The 21012-nt window shown below is 44.0% G+C and overlaps 2 protein-coding genes and 2 pseudogenes across 2 annotated transcripts; all 4 read right to left on the reverse strand.

The window, feature by feature from the left end:
• Positions 1-211: 211 nt before the first annotated feature.
• Positions 212-1667, reverse strand: LOC112271483. Its single transcript, XM_024460646.1, has 2 exons — positions 1046-1667; positions 212-898 (listed from the first exon to the last, which is right to left on the reverse strand). The coding sequence occupies exons 1-2, from the start codon at positions 1576-1578 to the stop codon at positions 262-264; spliced, it is 1170 nt and encodes a 389-aa protein (XP_024316414.1). The 5' UTR covers positions 1579-1667; the 3' UTR covers positions 212-261.
• LOC112271692 lies at positions 1629-3479 on the reverse strand (annotated as a pseudogene).
• Positions 3480-4302: 823 nt separating this feature from the next.
• On the reverse strand, positions 4303-9490 carry LOC106865441 (annotated as a pseudogene).
• A 6211-nt stretch (positions 9491-15701) lies between these two features.
• LOC100830029 (wall-associated receptor kinase 2) lies at positions 15702-19711 on the reverse strand. The gene is made up of 4 exons (XM_014900553.2): positions 18816-19711; positions 17406-17555; positions 16145-17321; positions 15702-15794 (listed from the first exon to the last, which is right to left on the reverse strand). Exons 1-4 carry the CDS (start codon positions 19702-19704, stop codon positions 15713-15715), a joined length of 2298 nt encoding a protein of 765 aa, XP_014756039.2. The 5' UTR covers positions 19705-19711; the 3' UTR covers positions 15702-15712.
• Positions 19712-21012: the final 1301 nt, after the last annotated feature.

Below are 21012 nucleotides of genomic sequence, written 5' to 3' on the forward strand. Positions count from 1 at the left end.
AGTGAACCCAATGTATACGAGTTTATTTTTACTTCCTGCCGCCAAATGTACCCATGTCCTCTACAACAAGCTTGCCTCTCAGGTGTTAAGATTTTATTCCATGGCACATATTGAGGCCTTGACTCATTCTACTTGCTGGTTACATACAACAACAACAACAACAACAACAACAACAACAACAACAACAACAACAACAAAGCCTTTAGTCCCAAACAAGTTGGGGTAGGCTAGAAGTGAAACCCATAAAAACTCGCAACCAACTCATGGTTCTGGCACATGGATAGCAAGCTTCCATGCAGCCCTGTTCATGGCTAGTTCTTTGGTGATATTCCAGCCCTTCAGATCTCTCTTTACGGACTCCTCCCATGTCAAGTTTGGTCTACCCCGACCTCTCTTGACATTTCCAGCACGCTTTAGCCGTCCGCTATGCACTGGAGCATCTAGAGGCCTGCGCTGGATATGCCCAAACCATCTTAAACGATGCTGAACAAGCTTCTCTGCAATCGGTGCTACCCCAACTCTGTCTCGAATATCATCATTCTGGACGCGGTCCCTCCTTGTGTGGCCACACATCCACCTCAACATGCGCATCTCCGCCACACCTAACTGTTGAACATGTCGCCTTTTAGTCGGCCAACACTCAGCGCCATACAATATTGCGGGTCGAATCGCCGTCCTATAGAACTTGCCTTTTAGCTTTTGTGGCACTCTTTTGTCACAAAGAATGCCAGAAGCTTGGCGCGACTTCATCCATCCGGCTTTGATTCGGTGGTTCACATCTTCATCGATGTCCCCATCCTTTTGCAGCATGGACCCCAAATATCGAAAGGTGTCCTTCTGAGGCACTACCTGCCCATCAAGGCTAACCTCCTCCTCCTCCTCCTCGGGCGTAGTAGTACTGAAACCGCACTTCATGTACTCGGTTTTAGTTCTACTAAGTCTAAAACTTTTGGATTCCAAGGTTTGTCTCCAAAGCTCTAACTTCCTATTGACCCCCGTCCGACTATCATCGACTAGCACCACATCATCCGCAAAGAGCATACACCATGGGATATCTCCTTGTATATCCCTTGTGACCTCATCCATCACCAAATCAAAAAGATAAGGGCTCAAAGCTGACCCCTGGTGCAGTCCTATTTTAATCGGGAAGTCATCAGTGTCGCCATCACTTGTTCGAACACTTGTCACAACATTATCGTACATGTCCTTGATGAGGGTAATGTACTTTGCTGGGACTTTGTGTTTCTCTAAGGCCCACCACATGACATTTCGCGGTATCTTATCGTAGGCCTTCTCCAAGTCAATGAACACCATATGTAGGTCCTTCTTTTGCTCCTTGTATCTCTCCATAAGCTGTCGTACCAAGAAAATGGCTTCCATGGTCGACCTCCCAGGCATGAAACCAAACTGATTTTTGGTCACGCTTGTCATTCGTCTTAAGCGGTGCTCAATGATTCTCTCCCATAGCTTCATTGTATGGCTCATCAGCTTAATTCCATGGTAATTAGTACAACTCTGAACATCCCCCTTGTTCTTGAAGATTGGTACTAATATACTCCGTCTCCATTCTTCTGGCATCTTGTTTGCCCGAAAAATGAGGTTGAAAAGCTTAGTTAGCCATACTATCGCTATGTCTCCGAGGTCTCTCCACACCTCAATGGGGATGCAATCAGAGCCCATTGCCTTTCCTCCTTTCATCCTTTTTAAAGCTTCCTTGACCTCAGACTCTTGGATTCGCCGCACAAAACGCCTACTGGCATCATCAAAGGAGTCGTCGAGTTCAATGGTAGAGCTCTCTGTCTCCCCATTGAATAGCTTGTCGAAGTACTCCCGCCATCTATGCTTGATCGCCTCGTCCTTCACCAGGAGTTGGCCGGCTCCGTCCTTGATGCATTTGACTTGGTCAACATCCCTCGTCTTCCTCTCTCGAATCTTGGCCATCTTATAGATGTCCCTTTCGCCTTCCTTCGTGTCTAAACGTTGGTAGAGGTCCTCATACGCCCGACCCCTTGCTTCACTCACAGCTCGCTTTGCGGCCTTCTTCGCCATCCTGTACTTCTCTATGTTGTCTGCACTCCTATTCAAGTATAGGCGTCGGAAACAATCTTTCTTCTCTTTAATAGCCTTTTGGACATCATCATTCCACCACCAGGTGTCTTTAACTTCTCTTCTACTTCCCCTTGACACTCCAAACTCCTCTGAGGCCACCTTACGAATGCAAGTCGCCATCTTCATCCACATACTGTCCGCGTCACCCTCTTCCTCCCAAGGGCCCTCCTTAATAACCCTCTCCTTAAACGCCTGAGCAACCTCCCCATTGAGCTTCCACCACTTTGTTCTAGCGACTTTGGCACGCTTATCCCGCTGGACACGAATCCGAAAGCGGAAATCAGCCACCACAAGCTTATGCTGATGGACAACACTCTCCCCAGGTATCACCTTGCAATCTAGGCACGCACCTCTGTCTTCTCTTCTCGAGAGGATGAAATCAATCTGGCTACAGTGTTGACCACTACTAAAAGTCACTAGATGTGATTCTCTCTTTTTAAAGAGGGTGTTAGCTACGATCATGTCGTAGGCTAGAGCAAAGCTTAAGACATCTTCTCCTTCTTGGTTCGTAATGCCATAGCCAAAGCCGCCATGCACCCCCTCAAAACCTGTGTTAGATGTACCCACGTGGCCATTGAGGTCTCCTCCTATGAAGAGCTTCTCGCCACTCGGTACACTCCTAACCAAGTCCTCGAGGCCTTCCCGGAACTCCCTCTTGGTGTTCTCATTGTGGCCTACTTGCGGGGCATATGCACTGATAACATTGAGAACTAAGTCCCCAAATACCAGCTTAACCAGGATAATCCGGTCCCCACACCTCTTGACGTTTACCACTCCAGACTTGAGGCTCTTGTTGATCAAGATGCCTACCCCATTTTTGTTTGTAGCCGTCCCCGTATACCATAGCTTGAAGCCAGTATCCTCCACCTCCTTCGCCTTCTGTCCCCTCCATTTGGTTTCTTGGACGCAAAGGATATCCACACCTCTCCTCACCGCTGTATCAACTAGCTCCCGAAGCTTACCTGTCAAGGACCCTACGTTCTAGCTACCTAAGCGGATCCTCCTAGGCTCGGCTAGCTTCCTTACCCTTCGCACTCGTCGAGTCAAATGCGAAGACCCTTGCTCATTTTCCACTACATCCGGGCATCGATGTAGCGCGCCACTAAGGATGCGACGACCCGATCCTTGCTCACTTGTCACCGTATCCAGATCAAGATACGGCGCGCCACCTAGGGGGTGACGGCCCGGCCCTTGCCCATTTGACACCACACCCGGGTTCCGGTATGGCGCGTCGCTAAGAGGGTTACGCCCCAACGAAATTCTTTTGGGTTTCATCTCCATAAGAGTGGCTGGGTTTTTTACGTTGGCTCGCCAAGCCTATCACAACCCTCCTCCTTTACTCGGGCTTGGGACCGGCTATGTTGAGGCAACATAGGCGGAGTTTACTTGCTGGTTACATGAAGCATAAAAATGTTGATCTAGTTCAGGCATATCCAAGATTGGTACTGAATATCCATTGATGAACCCCGGTGAGTATACCTAATTCATTATGTTGTCTCAACTGTTTGGACTTCTAAAAAGTAATGAAAATTGTAGGACTCGCCAATTTTCTTCAGGGCAAGTTACCTCAAGTTCATCAAATCATAACATCATAACTTGCACCTTGAGGTATGATGTTATGATTTGATGAAGCCTTCCGGTTGTTGCCTTTACCAACACTCTGGGTTTCATTATTCCCTTGGTCTTTAGATGTCGAAATATCTGCAGACAAATCAGTTAAAGAGGGAAGGACTGGTCGGATTACACTTAGTTCCCATATATCCATATATTTGAAAGATGTTAACACTTAGTTCCATTGGTACTTTCTATGAGATATTAAATTGTTTCTCTTTCTTAACATCAGAGGGATAGGAAGGGGATGATGTGAATGGTAGCCACTCTTAGAGAACCATCTCGGACAGTGTAAAATATTTCATTCATTTTGATTTTACTTGTGACATATAAGTATTCAGTTTGGGTTCTTAGATGATTCTTTGAGCAACTAAGATTGATTCTCGTGTCTACCTCCCTTCTCAGTTTGTTTTAAATCCCCAAGGAAGATGAATGGGTGCCGAATCATCCATGAAATCTGCATTTGTTTCTTGATCGCACATTATCATCATTGATGCTTGCATTTGAGTTTCCAAACGACACTACATCCTATTCATCATCACATAAACAAACACGACCAGAGGAAAAAATAGTTGCATGATCTAAAGAACACAGAAACACACCCAGTATTTCACTTCAGTTCCTTACATCACAGCAATTAACATACTTCTATATACATCAATGTTTTCGCATTACAAACTAGTAATATGCTGCATTGAGAGTCAAACAATTGCAGTTGCCAAAAAGATAATGGAGTGATTCAGAAGAAAAAGAAGTGAATAGCTTTTATTGTCCCTTGGCTTGCGATGCTTTAGAAATGAACGTTAGAACTTTGTGTTCTTAACGAGCAAGTTCATCGAGGGTGCCTTGCAGATAGCAATATTTCCTCTTCCATAGTGTATTGCCTACTTGCTTCCTTGGTAACTCCTTCAGTTGACAAGTATTGAGCCCCAATTTGATCCCTATTGTATCTCCTTGGTTAGGTATCAGGTGCAACATGCCTCTTGTTAACTCTCAAAATTTCAAGTTTCATCTCCACTTCCCTCATTGCAGGACGGTCTTCTCCCATCAATTTACTGCATGCTGCTGCTAGTGTGGCTACTTCCTGGACCTCCCCATTTCCCTCTTCCATGACTTGAGGATCTATTATCTCATTTAGATTTCCTTCTGTGAGTAACGAAACAAAATGGGAAACAAGGCCAACGCCATCACCGCCAGTGCGGTAGACAAACGGTTTCTTTCTAGTTAGCAGTTCTACAAGAAGAACACCAAAGCTAAAAACATCACTCTTTTCTGTTAGGCGACCAGTGTAATAATACATGGGGTCTAGATAACCAATTGTTCCTTGGACGGCCGTAGTCACTGCTGTTTGATCGACTGGGATGTACCTTGAAGCACCAAAATCTGGTACCTTCGCTGTGAAAAATCATCAAGAAGTATGTTGGATGATTTAATATCCCTATGATATATTGGCATTGAAGCAGCTGAATGTAGATAGGATATAGCTCTAGCAACTTCAAGCGCAATCCTTATTCGATCATCCCATGATAATGATATCGGTCCTTCAACATGAAGATGGTGATCAAGAGTTCCGTTTGAAATGAATTCATAAACAAGCAATGGGACTTCTGTCTCAAGACAACATCCGACTAGCTTCACGACATTCCTATGGTTGATTTGAGAAAGGATTGCAACCTCATTTATGAAGTCATCAATTTCTCTTTGTACAACAATCTTTGATTTCTTGATGGCGACAACCTGTAGGTCTAGAAGTCCTTTGTACACAACACCATGTCCTCCGCCGCCAGCCTCATGAGTTCTATCAAAATTGTTTGTGGCCTTCTCTAGATCGAACAAGGGAATGATCATCCGTTCACCAAAATCTGTATTTTGTGATATAATTGTTGCAGCAACAGGCCATGGTTTTGCTTGAAACATCTTTCTTTCAATTTGTTTACTCTCAATAGGTTGATTCTGCGTGTTATGAACGGAGCAGCAAGCGCCAGAAGCAAAAGAATTGAGCCACCGCTGACTACTAGGCCTATGGTTACACCTGCAGCAGATAGGTTCTTTTCATATTTAAAGAGACGAAATCATTAATTTTCAGCCTACAGAATTTAATTGGAAATAATGATTGAGTAAATGATTATCAAGAAAGTTTTAAGAGTTTATAGTACTGTAATATAAAATCTTGTTTGGTATTTTTTATGTATGTGCATAAAATAGGTAATCGAGGCTTGTCACCTGAAATTGAACTTTTTGGTGTGACACATCCCCCTTTTTTCGATGGGTCTCCATAGGTTCCATCACGGCACAGGCAACGGAAAGTTCCTTGCATATTTATGCAGAGTCCATAGCAGGAGTGTTCTTCAGGGTGGATACACTCGTCAATGTCTGAGCAAACCAGGTATGAACTAATCAGTATGCAATAGGAATACCTTATTACCTGTGTGGAAGAAGCTAGAACATATGGGGTATACAATTATACTGAAATTGAATGGATATGCAATCTGAATCTATGAAGCTGTAGTTACTGATTTGCAATCGACCTGATTTTTACTTTGTACCTTTGCATCCATTTTGCATAGAGGCATTCCCTGTGAAGCCAGGAGGGCACTGGCAGTGATATCCTCCTTGTGTGTTATTGCAATCACTGTAACAAGGGTAGATGTCTGGGGCATTGCATTCATTGATATCTAGAAATACCACAATATTAGTTTTTGTCAATGCACACAATGGAAGAAAATAAGTATATATAAATTTATATGTAGAAGTAAAAACATTTACACTTTGGATACTATCAACAGATCTCTGCTTCAAAAATTCTACTTTGGACACAATTGCTTTGCATATAATTGTATAACTTTGTATATTCATTGTACTATGAAATTATCTTTCAGAACGAATCTGCTTATATTATTTTTATAGGATCATTAAAAAAACAATCTAGGTAGGTGAAGTTAAAAGTAGCTTGAGCAGTATATTACCATAGCAGCCATTGAAGATATATGGGTTGCCTTGGTAACCATCAGAACACAAGCAGTTATGGCCATAAACAGTTCGATGGAAATCATAGTAAGGGTTATAGTTCTGACAAAAGCTATGGTTACTGCGGCAGGAAGGCGAAGACCCTTCGCTATCACATGCCGAGCTATTGATCATCCAGCCTAGCACGGCAGGGACTGTTTGATCACAGTTACTAGCAGAGGCTGTAGTGTCAAAACTGTATCCCGAATCCGCTATGTACACACTGACCCGCCCGTCTCTGTGAGGACCGAAATTGAGCTGGCGAATGTTTAATATGTAGGACTCGTGACCCTCAAGTACTGGTGCCTGGCAACAGAAGATACCGAAGCAGCCTAGGACTTCAATGGCACGAACTAATCCCGGGCAGAAAGGAGCGCAAGAGCTGATAAGTAAGCCGTCCTCTCCCAGGACGGCGACTTGGACGCTGCAGCCGATCGCGATTAAGTTGTTCCGCCCTTCCCCCGCTACATAGTATGGCCCTGATCCGTGTGTGGCATATCCCACCCAGCCGCCGGCATGCCATGTGCCGTTTGCGTCTGCGTGGTTACCCACATCGAAGCCGACCTTGCGGTTGTTGATGCGCAGGGTGCCGTTGGGCCGTTGGGGATGGAGATGTCGAGCACCTGCACGGTGCCATCGCCGAGGAAGAGCCTGGGCGGGTTGTAGGATTTGTTGCAGGTGAGGTTGAAGCCGCCGTCGTGGTAGCAGCCGGGCTCCACGCCGAACGGGCAAGGGATGCTGATGTTGCCGCAGCTCGTCGTGCAGCCCTCGCCATGGCTGGCGCCGGACGATGGGAGCAACGGCATGAGCGCAGCAGTAACGGCAACAGCAGCGAGTATCATCGCTCGAGCTCTCCTTGCTACCCTCTCCATGTGCGCACTACTCCACGCTATGCTAATTCTTCTTCAAATCAACATATCATAACCAGGAGGGTATTGTAGTCCTACTCCCATTCCTTTGCTGTGTAGGACAGAACAACACGACGGCTCTCGACCCAAAGGTCAAAACGTGTTGGACCATTAACTCAGGGTTTCAACAAGTTGTAGTTGCTCTCCCAGGACGGCATCAGGACAAATCACCATCGGAGGCCTGAAGAGTGCCACCGGCCCCCTTCGCTGAAAGTTCCACGCGGATAACGAGAAAATTCCTTGTTGCCCTTATTTCTGCTATGGTCTTGTCACCAGTCTTGAGTCTTCCGTGATAGGGGCATGTGTGTCCGGACTCCGGAAGTCTGCTCGAAGTCTCTGCCGGGGCATCAAAATGCAAGGCCACTTTACCAAACCGATGCAACAATACAAGCAGGAGCAATGCAGGGGCCAGGCTCAAACGACTCTAGCTTACACGTTTACACCTTTATCCCAGCGCAAGCAGAGACTTGTATGTAGCAGTGAAATGTACGTAATGAAAGAAAACAAGTAGAATCATATTTGTATGTAGCAGTGAAATGTCATAATATATTTTAATACTTGGAGAAGTTTTTGTTCTCCACAGTGCAGCTTTACACGTCCATTTGCCTACTATATTTATAGACCTAGTAGATTGATAGTAGTACTATCAAAGTATCTTTCAGAACAGATGTACTAATTTTATTTCATTTCAAAAAAAATCAGGTGGCTATAATTTTTTTTCTTGGAAAGGGTTATAGTCAAAGTACGTTGAGCATAGGATGCAAGAATGATTTTGATCAGGGGATTACCGTAGCAGCCATCGGATATGTATGGGTTGCCTTCGTAACCAACAGAACACAAGCAGTTATGCCCTTGACTAGAAATATCACGACCAAGTGGTTTGTGAATATCAGCACACCTGCTATGGTTACTGCGGCAGGAAGGCGAAGACGCATCGCTGGGACATACAGAGCTGCTGATCCTCCAGCCTAGCACCGCAGGGATCGTATGGTTATCTCCAGGCCATAGAAAAGAATCATCTAGAAACGTGCTAGCTGTAATGCTAGTAGTAAATTCCGAGTCCATTATGAACACTTCGATGTCAAAGTCATGATTTCCATAAGAATCAAACTCCAACGTGCGAAGCTGCAGCTCGTAGGACGACGCGAGACCGGCACCTATGCTTGACTGGCAACAGCCGATGCCGTTGCAGCGCTCATTGCCAATTTCAATAACGCCGCCTACCTCTGGGCAGAAATTAGCGCAAGAGCTGACAAGGGTGTTATTTTGCAGGAGGTTGACTTGGATGCCACACCCGACCGCTACTAAGTTGTTCTTGTTTTCCGCGAGAAAGTATGCCCCCCCGTCCCCGTAGTATCCCGGGCCGGCGGCATGCCATGTTCCGTTGGCGCGTTTCTTGGTATCGAGCTTGAAGTGGAGTCTGGTGGTGTTGATGCGCAGGGTGGCGTTGGGGATGGAGATGTCGAGCACTTGCACGGTGCCATCGCCGAGAAACAGCTTGGGCGGGTTGTAGGATTTGTTGCAGGTGAGGTTGAAGCCGTCTTCGTGGTAGCAGCCGGACTCCACGCCGAACGGGTACAGGATGCTGATGTTGCCGCAGCTGGTCGTGCATCCCTCACCATGGCTGGTGCCAGATGACGGGAGCAACGGCATGAGCGCGGTAACGGCAACAGCAGCGATTGTCATAGCTCGAGCTCTCCTGGCTACCCTCTCCATGTCCACACTCCACGCTATGCTAATTCTTCAAATCAACATATCATAACCAGTCCACTGTCCACCAGGAGCGTATTATAGTCCTTTTCCCTTTCCTTTCTTGTGTAGGACAGAACAACACGAGGGCTCTCGACCCAAAGGTCAAAGCGTATTAGTTACTCCCTCCGTTACATAATAATTCTTGTCTCAAATTTGTCCAAAAATGGATGTATCTATTTCTAAAAAGTGTCTAAATACATGTAAGATTTCGACAAGAATTAAGAAACGGAGGGACTACGTCACAACTCACAAGTAGTGTTCGACCATTAACTCATGGTTTCAATAAGTTGCCTATTGTAAGTGTAAATGGCCAGTTGCTCTCCCAGGACGGCAAGGGCAGACGACCATGCATGCAGCATGGCCATGGGAGGCCTGAAGAGTGCCACCGGCCCCCTTCGCTGAAAATTCCACGCGGATAAGGAGAGAATTCCTTTCCCTTATTATTACGGCAAAATGGTCCTGTCACCAGTCTTAAGTCTTTGTTGATAGGGGTATGTGTATCCGGAAGTCTGCTCGATCGAAGTCTCTGGCGGAGCATCAAAATGCAAGGCCACTTTACCAAACCGATGCAAACCATCGATCCATGCAACCAGGAGCAAGCTGCAAGCACCTTTATCCCAGCGCAAACATGGCTTGAATATTAATTTTGGAGGAAACCATGCATGCTGATCTGAATAACCCAACAGTCTCATTCACTCTTTGTGTGCCAATTAACCCCCCGCATACATTCTTTTCATATGAATGCAAATGGTATAAATTTTGTAGCCCCCTAAAATTGGACGGAGGGGGTTTCTTCTACAAGAGATGGAGGTACCCTCATGTTCCTGCATCGATCGATACACATCAGTCATCATCACTAAATTTTTTTTTTTGATAAAGGGAGCTTCAAATATTATTTATGAAGAGGTTGTTTCAAAAGTTCATGTTCCACACAGGGCCGATGCCTAAAAAAAAGTGCTACCACGTCACTTGTGTTCCTAGTCCACGATTTTTTGGTTTTGTGACGATATTTTTGTTTTGGTTTTGGTTCTTTTAATTGTTTTCATATGCTATAGTCCACGTTTTTAAATTTTTGGCTGATTTACGATATCATGACCCAAGGTAAACAGTGCCATTTTGGACCGGTCCAAAAGAATCACAGTTTTTGTCGTTTTTGTGGGCTACAGCGGTTTTTGTTTTTTTTAAGATTTTTCGATATCGTGAACCAAGGTACGCAATTTTAGGCCGGTCCAAAATATCACCGTTTTTCCCATATTATGACCCCTCGGTACACTATTTCAGGTTGTTTTAGGCTTGTAAAAAATCACTATTTTGATTGTTTTCGTGATTTTTGGATTTTCGATCAATTTCTAATATCTGACCCCACGTGCACATATTTGGTCTGTTTTGGGCTGGTCTGAAATATCATCGTATTGTCCGTTCAGGCAATTTTTCATGTTTATGTTCAGGCAATTTTTCGATATGGCTCGGCTCAAAAAATCACCGTTTTCTGATACCGTGATTCATGATACACGGGTTTCAGACTGTTTTAGGCCAGTTAAAAGAATCTCAGTTTTGACCGTTTTCTTGAGTAATAGATCGAGATATGGTCCAAAAAATCATATTTTTATCTTCTCGCGTGCAGGCCGAAAGATCGTTTTTTGCAGCTGGGCTTCAACGCGCGGATGCGGTGCAGGAATCCAATCATACCGAAAATTGCAGCTCGGGTGTGGGCCAAGCCCCATGCAGGCTTCCAAAATCGAAATACCCCCGAAGTAAGCGTTCTGCATGGGGCTGTTTCTACAAGCCATTTTTTTAGCCGCATCTTTTTTTATGTTCTTTACAATGTTTTTTCTTCTTATGCTGCATATGTTTAAAGGTGTGCCTATCTCTCAGTCGGCTGATTTTTAAGCAAATAGTATTAAATCCCAGTTGATACATCATGACCGTTGGATTAAGATCTGAGAGTCATCATTTTCACACTCCCATCTCTCATATGTCATCGTTGGATTAAGATCTGTACGGTCAAGCACGTCGGCCGATATCTAACTAAAAATCAAGCGACTTCTCAATAACAAAAACCGTATGTTTAATTCATTTTTTGGATTTTATATCTTGCTTGTTAAAATCAATGTCCTGAATAAATAAGTGGGCAACGTCTTAATTATTTATATTTCTTCAAGATATATTTCGTTCTAATCCCAAGTGTAAAACATCCTGCCACATCGACTATATATCTCGATATAACGCCTTAAGACCTAACCCCGTCGATCAAGGAGCGAAGAGATTTTAGGAACTGAGGGATTTAAACTAAAACCACGACAAAAGTTTAGGAACGGAGTGATACATCAAAACCAGTCCAGCGACGGCACCTAGTTGAAAGAGACAGAATCTTCTATCTAAGTAGGAGAAACCCACTACATGATTTCTCTCAACATGCAAACATGCCACATCATCAATAGTTAATTTGTTCACAACTATTTAGTGAAAAACTCATATTTTTTGCACATGCATGCATGTTAGTTTCCATCAAGCTATCCCCACTAAGTGAAAGATCTACAATTTCACTATATGCTTTTAATTTTGAATACTCTAACGTTCTACTCGATTTTCACTTACTATGTTTACTAAAAATTTCCGCAACAACGTGCGGGTCATCGTCTAGTTATTTCGACAAACCGAACGGGTTCAAATAACTTAGGAATACTCATATTGGGCCTCAAGAATCTACGCAGGAGGAAAATTGGATGGAAGCCTGGGCAAAGTTTGCGCCACAGAAGGCCCACATCTTCTTTTTGATAGTGTACAAGGCCCATATTACTAGCAACGATTCCCTGACGAAAAAAACAATTAGGGAGGAGTCGGTGCTGCCGCCGCGGCCTCCACCTCCGGGCTCCGGGGATCACCGCCGCCGCACACCTGCGCCCAATCTACGCCGCCCGACGCCAACGGCGCCGCTGCCCGGACGACTCTCTTCTCTATCCTTCGAAGCAGGTTGCACGGGCAATCGCGACAAGCGCTGCATCCGCCGCCGCCGCCTGCGCACGCCGCGCGCTCCATGTACCGCCGCGCTCTCAGGCCGATACCAGCCTTCTCCAGAAATTTCTCCTGGGTCGGAATCAAGCTCACCCCCTCAGCCAGCTCCTACGCCGGTAACCTCTGGCCTCTACCTCCGCGAGCTCCTGGAGGTCTTATGTTACAAGAGGGGCCTTAACCCCGCGCCGAAGCAGCAGAGACGAAGCGGGCTAATGGGCTTCCTGACCACGCCGTCGTCTGCACGCGATTGCTATTCCATCCGAGTGCTCACCTTTATGCGCCGGCAGTCATTAATAGCGGCGCTGGCACCGGGGACTTCGGGGTCAGGACTCAGGAGGAAGAGGCTCGCGGTGTTCGTGTCTAGATGGGGCTCGAACTTCCGGTCGATCCAGGAGGATGCTCTGGGTGGAGGTGAACGGGGATGTGGCTGTGCTCATCACGGATAAGCCAGGTGATGATAATTGATTGCTTCCTGTAGCTGTTTGGACTGGGATGTGCGGCGGAGTGGAATATGCGAGGTCCAACGACATAACGGTGATTGTGTTTCTGACGTCGAAATCGGCCTAGGGGGGTGTCTATGGCTGAGCTCTCGAATGTTCTGAGGTTGGTTCTGTTGATTCATCTCAGAGCCATGGTTTTCAATTTGTAGTTTTATGTTTTTTGCAGAGAAAACCATCTTTATTATTATAATGCATAGACATAGCTTGTGAGTTATTATTGATAATTGTCTTCCTTTACGTGATCCGAATCTGCCGGTGAGCAAAAGTTACTTAAAACTCTTACAAATGTGATATGTTTGTCTTGTACTAGCATCTAAGTATTGTATGCATGAGCAAAAACTCTACGTGGTAAATATTGCTATGACGTTTGGATGGCTCAAAATAGTGGATCTCCAAATGGGGAGCCATTTGTTCCCCATTAGATGATACACAATTAAGTTCCTCCGTTGATCTCCGAGTGAACCCAATATATACGAGACTACGAGTTTATTTTTTTACTTTGTGCCACCAATTGTACCGATGACCTCTACACTCAGGTGTTAAGATTGTATTCCATGACAATATTCTTTTTTTTTTGAAACGGAGGCAAAAGCTTTGCCTCATCTCATTAATTAAGGGAAACTTTTACAGAAATTTGTATTTACAAAGCCGCAAAGCGGCAACACTATCATAAGAGTCTAATCTCCAAGCATTACGCTACCCAAATGATGAGCGCCCGCACTCGTCCAATTTGTTGCTTCAATTTTGATTTTGTCTATGATAATCGTTGGCATGGTTGCCACATTTTGGAAACTCTCTCGTTTCTTTCTTTCCAAAGCTCCCAAGCGACGAGCATGGCCAGCGATGCGATGGCCTTCTTCCGATGACCATGGGCAAGGATGATGCTTGTCCACCACCCATGACAATATTTAGGTCGCAACTCATTCTACTTGCTGCTTAAAATGTTGATCTAGTTCAGGCGTATCCAAGATTGATACTGAATATCCATCCTACACTCCTCCAGGCCATTGGAAGGAAGGGCTATCATGGTTTGCAGGTGTATAAAGCGGTCATTACATCTGGCGCCAGTACTTCACATTGTGTGTACCACCTACAAATAACCACCATCCAGGAAAATGGCATCTTGCAATTTGAGAAAATTGTGCATACCTTTGGGAATAAAATCTCTGGAGGATAAGCATTACTATTTGCAACCTGTAATGAAGTAAATTGTTTGGTTGGGGGTGGGTCGTCTGACTACAAAAGTTACTTTTTCTTTTCCGTAAAGGAGGGTGTTCCCATTCCAGAATAATATTTGTCTAATTTCACTATATTTGTCAATCACTTTGTCAATGAGCAGTACGACACATGAAGAACTTTAGATAAGAGGTTCTGCATGCGTAAGCGTTAGCCAAGGGTTCTTCATGAGGTAGTAACATCTTACACGCAGCTGATATTTTTTCCATCTCTGCACAATAATGTATTCTACTACTTTACTTATTTATCAACTTAACACTTCTGCAACACCAAGTTTATGTTGATGCATGTGCTGCCTTGTGCGAGCACCGGATCCTGTGGCAGGAAGATAGTGTCCCAACCATCAAAAGTTTGATGAACCCCGGTGAGTATACCTAATTCATTATGTTGTCTCAACTCTTTGGAATCCTAAAAACTAATGAAAATTGTAGGACCCTGCCAATTTTCTGCAAGGAATGGAGGTAACGCTTACTGATTGAAGTAAATAACATCTCTGCTACCAGGTATGATGTTATGATTTGATGAAGCCAACCGGTTGTTGCCTTTACCAACACTCTGGGTTCCGTTATTCCCTTGGTCTTTAGTTGTCGAAATGGCTGCAGCCAATCAGTTAAAGAGGAAAGGATTGGCCGGATTACACTTAGTTCCCATGTACCCATATGTTTGAAAGATGTTAATACTTGGTTCCATCGGTGCTTTATATGAGATGTTATATTGTTTCTTCACATCAGAGGGATAGGAAGGGGATGATGTGAATGGTAGCCACTCTTAGAGCAACTAAGATTGTTTCTTGTGTCTACCTCCCTTCTCAGTTTGTTTTAAATCCCTGAGGAAGATGCGCGGGTATGGAATCATCCATGAAATCTGCATGTATTTCTTGAGCACACATTATGATCATTGGTGCATGCATTTGAGTTTCCAAAAGACACTACATCCTGTGCATCGTCACGTACACACCAAACAAGACCAGATGAAAAATTAGTTGCATGATCTAAAGAATACAGAAGCACACACAGTATTTCACTCCAGTTCCTTGCATCACATCAATTAACATACTTCTATTGTATATCAATGTTTTAGCATTACAAACTGATATGCGAAATTGAGAGCCAAACAATTGCAGTTGCCTAAAGATTTATGGAGTAACTCAGAAGACAAAGAAGTGAATAGCTTTTATTGTCCCTTGGCTTGCGATGCTTTAGAAATGAACGTCAGAACTTTGTGTTCTTAAGGAGCAAGATCATCGAGGGTACCTTGCAGATAGCAATATTTCCTCTTCCATAGTGTATTGCCTACTTGCTTCCTTGGCAACTCCTTCAGTTGACAAGTATTGAGGCCCAGTGTGATCCCTATTGTATCTCCTTGATGAGGTATCAGGTGCAACATGCCTCTTGTTAACTCTTAAAATTTCAAGTTTCATCTCCACTTCCCTCATTGTAGGACGGTCTTCTCCCTTCAGTAGAAGCAGGAGCGATGCAAGGACCAGGCTCAAACGACTCTAGATTACACGTTTACACCTCTTAGTAGACCATGAGTGATGAGAACTCATGTGTTATCCTCTTAGTAGACTGACACTTACATCAGGACATAATGCCCTTGCAATGGCTTCCAACTCGAGACTGTCGGCTTTCTTGTGCTTCTGTTCCTCGTTCTAATTCTTCAAGCAATATGATTCTTGTTTTAGGCCCCAATTCAGATTGTGGGCATCAATTCTTAGTGTTCGAACTACAATACATCCTATACATTACATGGTCACATATACAAACAACACCAGAGAATAAATCAGCCGTGTGATCTCAACAATACAGAAATACATTCAAGATGATGCTTTACTTCCTGCATCAGAACTATTACAATCTGAATATTCAAAATTGGAAGTCAAACAAATGTGAATTATTTTGGAGGCAAAGAGCTGACAGCTTGTATCATTGTGTCGCTTGTGATTCTATGGAAATAAATGTATAAAATTGAGTTGTTAAGGACATACAGCAAGATCATCGAGGATACCTTGCAGACATCAATACTTCTTCTTCCATGGTGTATTGTCTGCTTGCTTCCTTGCTAACAACTTCAACCGACATGTATGAAGCCCTAAAATGATCCCTAGTGGAACTACTTGATGCAGTATCAGGTGCAGCATGCCTCTTAGTAGGTCTCAAATTTTCAAGCTTCATCTCAACTTCCCTCATTGTAGGACGATCTTCTCCCTTCAGTTTAGTGCACATCGCTGCTAGCGTGGCCAGTTCCTGGACTTCTCCATCTTCCTCTTCCATCACTTGAGGATCTATTATCCCATTCAGCTTTCCTTCCGTGAGCAACGAAACAAAATGTGAAACCAGACCAACACCATCGCCACCACGAAAAACACATGGTTTCTTCTTAGTTAGCAGTTCTATAAGAAGAACACCAAAACTGAAAACATCACTTTTGTCTGTTAGACGACCAGTATAATAGTATATGGGATCTAGGTAGCCAATTGTTCCTTGTACGGCTGTAGACACTCCTGTTTGATCGATTGGGATGTACCTTGAAGCTCCAAAATCAGATACCTTGGCTGTGAAATTATCATCAAGAAGTATATTTGAGGATTTAATATCCCTATGATATATTGGCATTGAAGCAGCCGAATGTAAATAGGAAATAGCTCTAGCAACTTCAAGCGCAATCCTGATTCGATCATTCCATGAAACTGATGTTGTCCCTTCAACATGAAGATGGCTATCAAGAGTTCCATTTGAAATGAACTCATAAACCAGCAACGGGACTTCTGTCTCAAGGCAACATCCGATTAGCTTCACGACATTCCTATGATTGATCTGAGAAAGAATTGCAACCTCGTTTATGAAGTCATCAATTTCTCTTTGTACAACAATCTTCGACTTTTTTATGGCCACAACATGTATCCCTAGAAGTCCTTTATAAACAATACCATGTCCTCCGCCGCCAGCCTCATGAGTTCTATCAAAAAAATTTGTGGCCTTCTCTAGATCCAACAAGGGAGTGATCATTCTTTCACCAAAGTCGGTCTTCTGTGATACGATTTGTTGCAACAGTAACCCATGATTTTGCTTGAAGAACTTTTGTTTCAGTTCGTTTTCTCTACTTGACTTGATTTTGCTTCTTATATAGGGAGCAGAAAGTGCCAGAAGCACAATACCGCCGACCCCTAGGCCTACTCTTAAACCTGTAAAATAGTGAGACAGGCCATCATATACGAAGAGAAGAGAACAATGAATTAATTATGATTAACAAAAGGTGATATTGTCACCTGTACACGAGTTTTTTGTTGCGACACATCCCTGTTTTATCTGTGAATCCCCGTAGGTTCCACCAGGACAGCGGCAATGAAAAGTTCCGGGCATATTTGTGCAGATTCCATAACATTGATGTTCTTCTGGGTGTTCACACTCGTCAATGTCTAAGGAAGCCATAGAAAAATAAGAACAAATATGCTCAATGCTAGGAAGGTAGTCAGACAATCGGTAAAATAGTAGAACTACAAAATTGTGTGCTGATCCCTAGCAGCAAAATGTTAATGTTTTGGATTCTTTTCTTCTTTTTTTCGCGTGAATGCTTTGGATTCTACTGGCAGAAGATTCTGTTCTCTCCATCTGTGGCTTCCCTGCAAACCCTTAAAAAAAAGATTTTGTTCTCCATGATGCAACTTTGCACACCACCCATTGCTTTGCCTGTACTCATTCCGTTACTTAAATCAAGTCCTATATTGTTTTATGAGTAAAATACACCACTGATCCATGAACCCAGCAGAAATGAACACTTTAATACATGAACTGGGAAAACACACACATAAACCCCTAAACTAGGATTACTGTAACACTTTAGTCCAAAAATGGTTCGGCAGAACTAAAACACGCCACGTCAGTTTCGGTCAGGACCGTGGGATGGTACTCGATTCTTGCAAAATGACCGGGCTAATTAAAATCCATCCTGAGTTCCCCAAATCGGCGGCAATATCCCCAAATCTGACCAATCCCTAACCCTAGTTTTCTCTCTCTGCCGCGGCGCCCGTGCCCTCTCTTTCCCTCGCGCGTCCCTGCTGTGCCCTTACCCCCTATAGTTGTCACCGCCGCTCTCCGTTGACATGGCCGGCAGCAAAATCTCTGTTTTTGACTAAAGTGTTGCAGTAATCCCAGTTTAGGGGTTTATGCGTGCGTTTTCCCAGTTCGTGGACAAAAGTGTTCATTTCTGCCGAGTTCATGTACTAGTGGTGTATTTTACTCTTGTTTTATTTGACCGAGTCTTTGATCAAGGATTAATTCATCAACGTGTGACTTATGTGATACAAATCATAACCATAAACAAATACTTTTGAATACGAATGCAATGATATCAAATTTATTTTACAAAAAATATATATTACTCCCTCCGATCCTAAATTGTTGTCGAAATATTACATGTATCTAGACGCTTTTTAAGAATAGATACATCCATATTTGGACAAATTTGAGACAAGAATTTAGCATCGGAGGGAGTAATAGACTAATTATTGGTCGTTCTGTCAAAGGAAACAATATACACTCTAATTTAAAGAACGGAGGGAGCACTACTTATATCTGTTTAAAAAAATGTGTGTAGATAAAGTTCTTTCAGATTTCAATAAAAAAGTACTTTGAGCATTAAGATCCAAAAGGAATTACTGTGAGTAGCATTGTATTACCATAGCAGCCATCGGGGATGTATGGATTGCCTTGGTAACCATCAGAGCACCAGCAGTTATGCCCACGATGACTTGGATGAAAATCAAAGTGAGAATCATAGTTCTCACAAAAGCTGTGGTTACTGCGGCAGGAAGGCGAAGACCCATTGCTATGACAGTTCGAGTCGTTGATCGTCCAGCCAAGCACGGCAGGGACCGTTTGATAGCCAAAGATATATTCTGCAATGTTAAAGGAATAGTCCCATTCCATTATGAACACGCCGGTGTATGTCTCTTCGGAAGAAGCGAAGCCAAGCTGATGAAGCTGGATTCCATAGGACGCGCCACCCTTTAGTATGGTTGCCTGGCAGCGGCCGATGCCGGAGGACGCATCGATGCTTGCCGCACCATCTGCTTCCAGGCAGAACGGAGAGCAGGAGCTTCCAAGGGTGTTGTTCTCTCCCCGGAGGATGACTTGGACGTCGCATCCGACGGCTAGTAACTTGTTCTGTGCTTCTGATAGAAAGTACGGCCCGGCGTATCCGAGGCCGCCGGCTCGCCAAGTACCGTTTGCACCTCCGGTACCCAGGCGGAATAATTCGACGCTGTTACTATTGATGCGTACCGTGCCGTTGAGGATGGAGATGTCGAGCACTTGCACGGTGCCGTCGCCGAGGAACAGCCTGGGCAGGTCGTACGAGTGGTCGCAGGTGAGCTTGAAGCCGCCTTCGTGGTAGCAGCCGGGCTCCACGCCGAACGGGTAAGGGATGCTGATGTTGCCGCAGGTGGTCGTGCATCCCTCACCATGGCTGGCGCCAGACGACGGTGGGAGCAACGGCATGAGCGCGGTAACGGCAACAGCAGCCAGTATCATAGCTCGAGCTCTCCTGGCTACCCTCTCCATGTCCATACTTCCACGCTATGCTAATTCTTCAAATCAACATATCATAGCCAGTCCACTGTCCACCAGGAGCGTATTATAGTCCTTTTCCCTTTCCTTTGTTGTGTAGGACAGAACAACACGAGGGCTCTCGACCCAAAGGTCAAAACGTATTAGTTACGTCACAAGTAGTGCTCGACCATTAACTCATGGTTTCAACAAGTTGCCTACTGTAAATGTAAATGGCCAGCTGCTCTCCCAGGCCGGCAAGGGCAGACGTGGCCATGGGAGGCCTGAAGAGTGCCACCGGCCCCCTTCGCTGAAAATTCCACGCGGATAACGAGAGAATTCTTTTCTATTATTACGGCAATGGTCCTGTCACCAGTCTCGAGTCCTCGTTGATAGGGGTATGCCGTATGTGTATCCGGAAGTCTGCTCGATTGAAGTCTCTGTAAGTACGTATATCTCATGCATATTTGCCTGCATGTTCAAATGCCACTGAGAATTTTCCTGTTCCAAATATGCCACTCAAATTTTGCACGGGATACAAATATGCCACTACCGTTAGTTGACCGCTAGTTGACCTTTAAGTAGAAGAGGAAAAGACAATTTTGCCCCTATGTAGTATGTTGATGTCAATAATAAGAGAGAATTTCATATTTGCCATTGAGAATTTGCCCGTATGCCCAAATGCTACTGAGAATTTTCCTGTTCCAAATATGCCACTCAAATTTTGCACGGGGTATAAATATGCCACTACCGTTAGTTGACCGCTAGTTGACCGTTAAGTAGAAGAGGAAAAGACAATTTTGTCCCTATGTAGTATGTTGATGTTCCGTTTACAACAAATTACTCATTTTAGAAAACTTAGCTTTCAAGGTTTTTAAGATGCCCGTAATACCATTTTGGAGTAAGTTTCAGCAATAATGATTTTAGCATGAAAAATGGAAAATTTCAACAGCACTTCTCTTGATTTTAATTAACATCACAAAAGTCATAATAGATTCGGCAAATTAATAGACTAGAACTCATCATAATTTGTGGAGAGAGAGAGAGGGAGAGAGAGACCGAGAGGGTATTTCAGTTTTCTTGTTTCTTTTTTTTTCTGACCTGTGGACCAGGGGTATTTCAGTCAATATGAAATTGACTTAACGGTCAGCTAACGGCAGTGGCACATTTGTACCTCATGTAAAATTTGACTGGCATATTTGGAACAGGTAAATTCTCAGTGGTATTTTGGCATATGAGCAAATTCTCAGTGACAAATATGAAATTCTCTCCAATAATAATTGTTTTAATTATATAATAGATCGATAAATCTGGACCTTACGATAACTT

The sequence above is a fragment of the Brachypodium distachyon genome, chromosome 3, assembly GCF_000005505.3.
Source record: "Brachypodium distachyon strain Bd21 chromosome 3, Brachypodium_distachyon_v3.0, whole genome shotgun sequence".
Taxonomy (NCBI): domain Eukaryota; kingdom Viridiplantae; phylum Streptophyta; class Magnoliopsida; order Poales; family Poaceae; genus Brachypodium; species Brachypodium distachyon.